Genomic DNA, 10198 nt, shown 5'->3' with positions numbered 1-10198 from the left:
ACATTATTAACAAAAAACGTGATCATTAATATTTGATATCTTACTAGCTTAATATAACCCTAAAAAAATCCCAAAGGATTTTAAACTTGGAAGTAAAATATTTTGAATTGTTTAAATTGACTTACTGCATTGATGTTTATTTTCTTGCCAATCAAAATTTACATAATTGGCTCTCCTGAACATTTTACGTTATGTTATTTGGTCACTTTCTCCTGTACGACTACGATATGTTTAAACACTTGATTTTTTTACTGAAATTTCGAGTACCCATCAATATTAATTTAAGAGAAATCAATGGTATTTTTCAAAAAGCCAATTTTAGATACTTTTTTTGGATCTTTTTGAAGGTACACCTAGCGGATTTTGTTGAAACTTGCTCGCAAAATAACAGATTTCCCGCCATCACAAAATCAAAGGCAACCATGAGATGTGTGAACTACTGCCATCTGTTAAAATAATAATCAAACTAATAATACAAAATGAAATAGTTACAACAGTATTTCATAATTTTGCCTCAGTTACTATACGCAGAGAAATGACTGAATGCTGTCGAAGTGCTATTTTTCAGATGAATTTGCTGTAAAACTATGTGTGATAGACACTTTTTGGGGTTATCATCTCCAAATGAAAATACTAACTCAACAAATGTTTGTCTATGGATGAGATTATTAATAAACTTAAAAATCTGGTCTTATAAAAGACATAATTTTATTAATTAATTTGGCGTTTAATTAGTAAAACTCCATTTTAATGTATGTATTGACTGTTAAATCAAGCATAGATTTTTGAGTCTACTAAGTTGTATTTTATTGTTAAAAAAACACATAAAAATTAATATTGTGACAATTGTTTCGCCTAGTTATAGCATTTACAAACGATTCAATCTTCACATTCGATTGAAAATGCCATAACTAGCCGGAACAATTGTAAAAATATTAATTTCTGTGTTTTTTAACAATAAAACATAGCTTAGTAAACTCAAAATTATTTTTTTATTTAATGTTTTACTTAGTTCCGAATTTCGAATTAGCTTCACATACGGTGTTTGAAAATGATGCGGAATGCATCGAAACACATGTCACAGAAGAATTTAAGAAACAGTGGTATTTACTAAGTAAAACATTAATTAAAAATGGATAGATTTTACCACAATGTGACTGCCGAATCAATTTATGAAATTAGAAAATCTTTGTTCGATTTAACAATTAATTCATCAAGCTTTATGTTAAAAAAAATATATTCTTCAGTTTCATTTTAGTATCACCTTTTGTCAACAGATGTCTATGTGCATATTATTTTCATATAAATTCTAACGCATGCGCACAGTTTATCGATTTTCCTGCCTTGCGCGCGCTTTATAACCCGTTGGCTTGTCAAAATTGCATTTTCCATACCAGTTGCTGAGTGCAACCTTTGACAATGTCAAAACCGAACGCGATTGTTTTCATCGCGCTCATCTCGTGTCACCTTGGAGCAGCCCTCGCAAATTTAGAGGGGCCATTCCTCTTCTGGGGGCCTAAGGACCTCTCCCTGTACAGAAGGCCGGCGCTGAAGAGCCTGGAGCAAGATGACTTGGTGGAGATATACGAGAGCCAGGCTGCCATTGTTGTATTCAACAACCAGGACTCGCTGCCGCTGAGCAGCGATAATTTCCCACGACTAAGGAAGCTTTTGGAAAGGAAAACGATGCTTATTTTGCCTCAGGATTTTCTCGACGTCCATCCGGAATATATTAATAACGAGACGCAGGTGACTTTTGCACGTTAAAAATTACTAGACGTTATCAGAATGTTAATTCAAAAATGATCATTGGTGACGCTACAAAAATATTTTCCCCCGAAAACATGTCTCGATTATCTAATTCCATATTTTTTTACAAATTTAATTTAATCTTTTTTAACAACCACAATATTATTCACCCTTTAGAAAAAAAACAATATTACAAGTTTTTCGAGTTTACGTGAAACTATTTATATGAAGGAAGATGGAAGTCTGAGCATCCCAGGACCATTTAGCTGGCTTAAATGTCCAATAAAAAATTAAATAATATTTCAGGTTCTTTCAAAAAAGTGGTATAGATTAATAAATATATATGTATTTATTTATACCGCTTTTTAAGTTTACTACAGTAGTAGGCAAGTTTTGTTTGCAGTTTCAAGTTTTTCAACATCCATAGAATATATAGAATATCGAAAGCATTTGCGTTCTCAAAAAACTGTTTAAATTGTCGTTTACCTCAAACGCTTTTAAGTATTTATTTATTTATTTCATCATTTAAATAGCAAATAAATAACAAATTACATTGATGTGTCTTCACTGACTTTTCCCATGTCGAGGGCCCATTTTAAAAGATTTATTTATAAAATCATAATTTAAGAAAATTGTAAAGTACCTACACATTTTTTTATGAATATAAATTGTATGCATTTAATTAAAGAAAAAAATTCTGAGTACAAATTTTTCACTTCAATTTTTGATGTTTTTTTTATTATTTTTTTTTACATCCATCTACTTTCGCACACATTTTCAGGAACCAATCATGCGCCAAAGTTGAAGTTCTCCGAATTTACAATTTACATACCTTTTATAAATTTGTGCAAAACAACACACACCATCAGTAGATGAGTTACACATGTTTCCAGGTGATAACAGTGCAAGGCCCCAACTCCGACCGTGATGCGGAGATTACAGAAACCTTCGAGCGATTGGAGGATATATACGGGGCCGGTCGCGTGCTGGGGGTCCTCGGCACGTCCAGTGGGCAGGAAGGAGATGCACTAGACGAAGAAGATGGCAAGAGTTCCCGAAGGAGAAGGGGAGCGGAGCAGGAACCGAGAGAGGCGCCTGTCGAAGTTGTGTATAATGCTTCAGGTAAGTTTCATTTATTATATTATTTTTTGACATCTCAACATAGGTGAAGAGGTCATATAGAGGTCTGGGCATTTACGGGGCTTACGACCGTCATACGCTGGTTTAAGTGATTATTTTACACATCGCTCACTCCTTTCGAGAACGTCATAAATCAAAAATCGTCAATTTTCAGTTGTGCGTGTTTTCGGAATGCCCAGAAAATGTACTATATCCCAGCAAAAGAGGCATATTTTTAACTTTATATTTACCCGCTACAGGACAGAAAGTGCTGTTTTTGCATTTTGAAGAAAGGTAGTGTTTAATTTTTTTTTTAATATACTTAATATTTTTCAAATGAAGAAAAAACCTTCAGGTTTTACCTTAAAAGATCTGTTGCACAGTAAAAAGTTCAATTCGTGGCTTGATATTTATTTTAAATACAATGTATTATATTTTTAAAAATTAAAAACGTTTAAAAATTAAAACAGTGATCACTTTACACGCGTGTAACATTCACCAATTGTACCATTATTGACAACCACACCACTCAAATTCTTGGAAGTTCTATATGAATGAACCAATTCAGAAACATAGTTATTGAATCACAAGAACTTCATTAGAGACATCTTCTGGTGAGATGAAAAGAAGCTTTTTATTGAGCAGAAACTTTTATATCAGTATATGATGTCCGAATCCTGGATTATAATCACATACGTGAAAAACGCCAGAAAATATCATTATTTTTTTATTTATTTAAGCTTATAATTTGACCAGATAATTTATTTAAAACATTTTAAGTGTGTCCAGACTTCCATATTCTTTTTCGTCTTTGATGAGATGTCAAAAAATAATTTGAAAATAACTCTTGTAATTGGAGATAATCAAGATTTTGTGAACAAGTATGGACACACTCAAAATGTTGTAAAAAAGGAAAGTAATTTCAACTTTGCATTTTGGTTCATACTTCTACTAATTCTTCCAGGTAAAATCCTTTTCTACAGCAGTGACTACCCTGTCCTGCGATACGCGGCTGGTGACAATAGAACTGAGGATAAAGTATTCAAGTTGCAGAACTTGGCCACAGTCTCTTCTGATGACAGAGAACAGTTTAGTAGACTCATTGTCACCTTTTCTACGCCCAGTGGAAAGGTAAGAAGATACTGCAAAATTCATATTTATCTCAGTGATTGTTGGTTATTAAGGGGAGATATTTTTACCATCACAACGCAGATAGAGTGTGAGATGCTTCCTCAGCTTTTTTTTTCTTCTTTTTTCTTTTTTTATGTCCTGTCATTCTCCGGTCCGCTCCTGGGAGGTGGAAGACCAGCTATCTCTCCATAGTTTATGTGGTCTTCCTAGGGGTTTGATCCCGCTTATGCTGCTGTCCGCTGCTATCCTCACCACTCGATCCGAACTCGCTCTTTCCACATGATTTCTCTAGAAACGTCTTCTTTCTCTTCCCCACCGCACAACATCTTCAAAATTTTCAGAATTTTCTTATTTCAGGGTTTTTTACTCTGTCGCAAAGTGTTAGGCCTGCAATGGGCCATAGAGTCTTCATTTCGGATGTCCTAAGAAGGCTTTTTGCTCTCGCGATGTCGGCTCTTGTTTCTGTGCTGTATGTTAAGATCGTGAGATGTGAGATGCAATCTTATGAATTTAAAAATACTCGTACATTATTTTGCCACGTTTATCTTTCTCGTATTTCTTATTCTAAAATTTCACGTTTTCCGATGGGCGCATTCAGTAGACGCTTTACGGTGCGTTAGAACGGACAAATCACCTATGCTCAGCTGGCGGTGCGTTGGTACTCCATACGAGCTACGTACTATGACTTCTTTACAAATATGAGCTTTAATCTTGATCACGTATAATTTTTGGATAATTAGTACAGGAAAGGTTAAAAAAGGTATATTGAGATGGTTTAGTGGAACGCATTTCAACTGCTTTAATTTTGTCTACTCTTCTTCATTGAGATAATTTGGTCATCTGAGAAAACGCCTTTCGACTGCTTACATTCTTTCCCCAACTTTACTTCACTGTATAACTAATGCAACTGATGTTCCAGGGTGTGATGGTTTGGTCGTCTTAGGGAAGGCATTTCGACTGCTGTTATTCTTTTGCCAACTCTGCTTCAGTATATAACGAATGAAAGTGACGTTCCAGGTGACGCTGAGGTTCCGCTTCCCCGACAGCCCGGGCTACTGGTACCTCGGGCCCGTGGAGCTGATCGACTCTCGCGGCCAGGAGCTGCTGCTCACGGCGCCCGCGCCTGCCGTGGCCTCGCCCTACGCACTCATGGGCGCGCCCAAGGGCTTCTCCTACCGCTGCGACCGGCCGCCCAGCTGGGCCAACGGCTCCGTGAGCCTGCAGCTGCGCGAGATGCAGGTGCAGCCGCAGCTCAACGGCCGCAAGGGCTTTGGCGCGGCCTATAACTGCGTCACCACTACTACGGCGCCCATCTGGTAATATGACCGTCACTCATTCGTGCATCTGTTCATATATAGCCGCTGATCATTCTATATATCGCTCACTCCTTTCAAGAACGTCATAAATAAAAAAAAAAGATTTTTCAGGAGAACGTTTAAAAAGTTTAAAAATATAATACAATATTTTAAAAATAAATATCAAGCCACTTATTAAACTTTTTATTGTGCAACAGATCTTTTGAGGTAAAAACTGAAGGTTTTTTTTCTCCATTTGAAAAATAAAAGCTTATTTAAAAAAATAATTAAGCAATACCTTTTCTTCAAAATGCAAAAACATCACTTTCTGCCCTGTAGCGGGTAAATATTAAGTTAAAAATATGCCTCTTTTTCTGGGACTAAATACATTTTCTGGGCATTCCGAAAACATGCACAACTGGAAATTGACGATTTTTGATTTATGACGTTCTTGAAAGGAGTGAGCGATATATGATACTCCTCACTTGACCGTTTTTCGACTGTTAAGTGGTTTATAACTAACTGTCCATCATGCATCTGCTCATATATAGCCACCGATCATTCTATATATAGGACTCCTTACTTTACCGCTTTTATCAAGATTTGAATTTTGTACTGACATTTTTGGTGGAACTACATTTTAATAATATAACAACAACCATTTATTTTTTAAAAAATTTATTTTGTTTTTACCGACATAATTAAACTTGTGATGTTGGTAACGACAAAACCAAGTCACTAGTCAAAATAATAAAAAAATAGAAAAAATAAAAGAAAACTTATTTATATTAAGTGATAGGTATGTAGAAGAATGTCCGCCTCCCTAGTGTAATGGTCAGCACGCTCGGCTACCGTTCTGGAGGTCCCGGGTTCGATTCCCAAGTGGGGTAAAATAAATATAAGTGATTTTTTCACTGTAATATTTATTTGATATTACCCTGGACTGGTACCTGAAGCGGAGGGCTGATCACCTTTCCTTCATGTGTAAACGATCGAGATAACACTGCGTTTATATGACGCAGTGCCCTATGCACCATTGAGTGCGGATAAGGATTTTATTTATTACATGTAGAAGAACTATCATTCGTGAATATTATTTTATTTTTCTGTATTTTTGTAGGTCTGGACTTCTGGTTGCTGCAATCCTTTTTCTTGGTACAGCTTTGGGAATCGCAATGATCTCGAATATCAAAACTATGGATAAGTTTGAAAATATCAAAGGGAAAACTCTTACCTTCACCGTCAGCGATTAAGTCTTTATTGATGTACAATATATCTTTTAAATTTAAATAACAATATCATTATCTATCAAATTGTAAAGATACTGCACAATATATTGCAGGAATTAGGTTAAAATATTATCAATAATACTAGGGAGGATTATAAATACTAATACATAATTATAAACCTTACCTATATGTGTATATATATATATAAATTAAACTTTTAAAAAGTCACTTCTACGAGTTTCACGTCATATGAAAGGAAGGGTTAAAATTAATTGATATTTTTCATATTCAATGTGTATATAAAAATATAAGTTCTTTAACGTTGACTTTTTTGAACAAGACAATTTGAATTTTGAACCAATTCAAATGTTAATAGCAAAGAATTTATGAAACTGTTTTGAATTTTTGTCCGCCTCCGTAGTGTAATGGTCAGCGCGCTCGGCCACCGTTCTGGACGTCCCGGGTTCGATTCCCAAGGGGGGTAAAATAAATATAAGTGATTTTTTCACTGTCATATTTATTCAATATTACCCTGGACTGGTACCTGAAGCGGAGGGCTGATCACCTTTCCTTCATGTGTAAACCATCAAGATGACACTGCGTTTATATGACGCAGTGCCCTATGCACCACTGGGGTGCGGATAAGGGTTTAATTATTATTTTATTATTATGAATTCTCCATCACTACAAATTTGTTCAAATTATAATATGTAGTACTGTATTAATTATGATTTGTTTCTCAATGTTTTCTATTTAATTGCTTTGATTGAAAAATTATTATCATATTTTCAAATGTGTATACTGTAATATTATCATAACATTACTTTAATATATTTAATGTAATTAAAAAATTATTGTTATATTATGCTAAGATAAAAAAATTGTTAAATAAATACCTATTTATTATTTGAGATCATTCTGAAACATCAATATTATATATAAGTTTCCTGGATATATTTCCTGAAAAAAAAAAAGTTTCGGACTTTCAATTATCCCGCCTTAACTCCCTCTTACATACAGTATCGAATAGATTTATTGACATAAAACTTTTTTGTTGTATATTCGTAAAATCTTTTGTTTATTATTTATATTACAAATTAATATTTCATATGATCTCATTTCGGCAATCAAAGATTTTACCCTTCTTGACATTTACATATTTTAAAATGGCATGTGGATGCCATTTTTTCGTCTCGAAACCATACCTGAATTATGGACAAAATTAGTAAAATCCTCCTGGTATATTCCATTACCATTTGACCTTCGTTTTTATATCTCTTGTATGTTTTCCAGTAGAATTGGATGATACTTCTCGCTATTCATCATCTTAGTCACTGAAAGAAGCAGCCCTGGTCCATCATTTTTAAATAATTAACATTGTAGTATACATTTTAATCTTTTATGAATTATTATACATAAAAAACTGTTTTTTACATAGAAACGCTTTCTCCATAAGTGATATTTGTATTCACACACGTGCTAACAAAACAGTAAATGAATTCATAAGAATTCAACAATGTTACTGTTAAATAATTAACTAAATTGCACTAAGATGATCATGTATGTAGCGACAGCTCCTCCCATCTGAAAATAAATAAAAACACATCATATAGTTAAACCTCGAGATATGAACACCTCGGGAAATGGACAAAAATACCAACGAACAGGTACTTGATTTGCGAAAGATTTGCAAAGTTTTTGAAATACGTCAATCACTTACAGTCAAGTATAGCGTGTTGTTTATCTGAAACAGTCCTGCTGCTGTGAAGTGGGGTTTTGCATGGAGCAAGTTTGTAGAAAAATGATGAAGCTGAAAAAAAAACGGAAATCGTTAGACACGACTCATTTAGAAGACGTAAGAGAATGGGAGTAATTGTTACGTTACTTGGGGTTGCATACTAGTAATCAAATAAAACTACGTTATACCCTACATTGTAAGTTATCAATTATAGTCCAAATTATTGATTAAAACAGTTTGTGGATTTCAAATAATCCACATGAAGAATGTAGGTTCAAAAGATCAGAAAAATCATCATATGTTGATACGTGAATGATCCAGTTATTAGAACCGATTCAATTAAACCTGTTTTATCGATTATAATGTCATTCATTTTATTTCGTCGACCAAAAACAGTGATTTTCAAACAAGTAAACCGATCAAATTTTAATTCGTTAAAAGTTTCTGTATCAAATCAGTAAACGTAAAATAGTTTGATGATAAATAAAACCAAAATTCTTAATCGGAAACTCAATGAATCAGTGAACCATCAAATGAACGGATCAGTGTTCGTGAACGAGATTTACTCAAAATTGAGATCCGGTCTCTAATATCCAGCCGTTTATGAAATACCCCGTCTTATTGAAAACGGAAATAAACTAAAAATGAAATGAATTTTTTTAACTTACTTTTTCAGAAATATCTTTGTCTTTTTCAGTAGCCAGCATTTTGTTGACATAATGTGAAGTTTTCATAGCCTGAAAGTTTACATCGGAGCGAATGAATTTCTTGTTCAACAAAACTTTAATTGCTTGAGTATATCTCTTATAGTAATACAATAGTCTTACCAATTCTTCAAAAGCGTTGCAAGAGGATATGATGATAATCACATTCACGATGTTAAGTATAAATTTCGAAGTACAAAACAACAAAAAGGTATAATTTTTAAGAGTATTCCTAGCGAGGGATTGCAGCAAATCGATAAGGAAAAATGTATTGAATAAAATACTCAGAAATGACAACCCGATAATCGCCATGATCTTCCTAGCAAAATATTGTTCTAACAATGTTGAACAGTGAAAGATTTTCGTATAAATCTTCCAAATCAAAGAGACTCTTTCTAAAACGATTTTATTTCTATCAGAAAACGCTTGATCCAATTTAGAAGATTTCATATCTTGGATCAAAGGTAGTTTATTGATTTCCCTGTTTAATATCAAAAGATCGAGCGATGTCATGTAAATGAATAACGCAAATAACATAACAAGGTATCCAATTTCGTAAGTTGGAGAATAAAATGCGGTCAAAAAGATGTACGTATCCCAAAAATTGAGGTGCCCTGTCATGAGGTACTGTTCTAATGAAGTAAGGGTATTTTGCAGTATACAAAAGGCAGCTACTAAGAGGAAGACCCTGAATTTTAAAACGGCATACTGCCTCTTGCGTCCTATGGCTACGAACAGATCGTCGATTTCACCAAATATCTTCACTGCCTCGGCCAGGTTTTGTACGTTTACGAATTTTTCAACAGTTAGAAAAATCGAAGAAATCAGACCAGTGTAGAGTTGGAGCTTCTCTTCAAAGACATCTAGATCGTTTACCATGGCGTCGTCGTCAACATTCGATATGTTTCTGATCACTACGTATGCGAATGAAAAAATATAGACCAGTCGGGATAAAATTGTGAAAAAAATGCTTGTTCTAGTTAAGACCGCTCTGCTTTTGCCATTTTTGACTACAAGGGTGTAAGGCTGGGTCGTTAATAGTCGATTTATGAAGAGGACTGGACCTAACACGTCCAAAATGTTATCGGATTTGAAAAAATTGGAAATCATTTTACGTTCGTTCAGGCAGTTTCTTTTAGTGGAGTATAATAATAAATGAATTATGGACTTCCTTTGTTTGCGTTTCTTTTCTTATACCAGGTATTAACACCTTAAGATACGTCAAAAAATAAA

General features: G+C 34.1%; 1 protein-coding gene across 1 annotated transcript; it reads left to right on the top strand.

The window, feature by feature from the left end:
- Positions 1 to 1364: 1364 nt before the first annotated feature.
- On the top strand, positions 1365 to 7440 carry LOC148304918 (V-type proton ATPase subunit S1-like). The gene is made up of 5 exons (XM_088267514.1): positions 1365 to 1749; positions 2643 to 2871; positions 3833 to 3999; positions 5017 to 5315; positions 6415 to 7440. Exons 1-5 carry the CDS (start codon positions 1420 to 1422, stop codon positions 6545 to 6547), a joined length of 1158 nt encoding a protein of 385 aa, XP_088123640.1. The 5' UTR covers positions 1365 to 1419; the 3' UTR covers positions 6548 to 7440.
- Positions 7441 to 10198: the final 2758 nt, after the last annotated feature.

This window comes from Brachycentrus maculatus, unplaced genomic scaffold (assembly GCF_059751285.1).
Source record: "Brachycentrus maculatus isolate JH-2025_06_01 unplaced genomic scaffold, ASM5975128v1 h1tg000297l, whole genome shotgun sequence".
NCBI classification, from domain to species: domain Eukaryota; kingdom Metazoa; phylum Arthropoda; class Insecta; order Trichoptera; family Brachycentridae; genus Brachycentrus; species Brachycentrus maculatus.
This window is presented reverse-complemented; position numbering and strand designations above follow the sequence as displayed.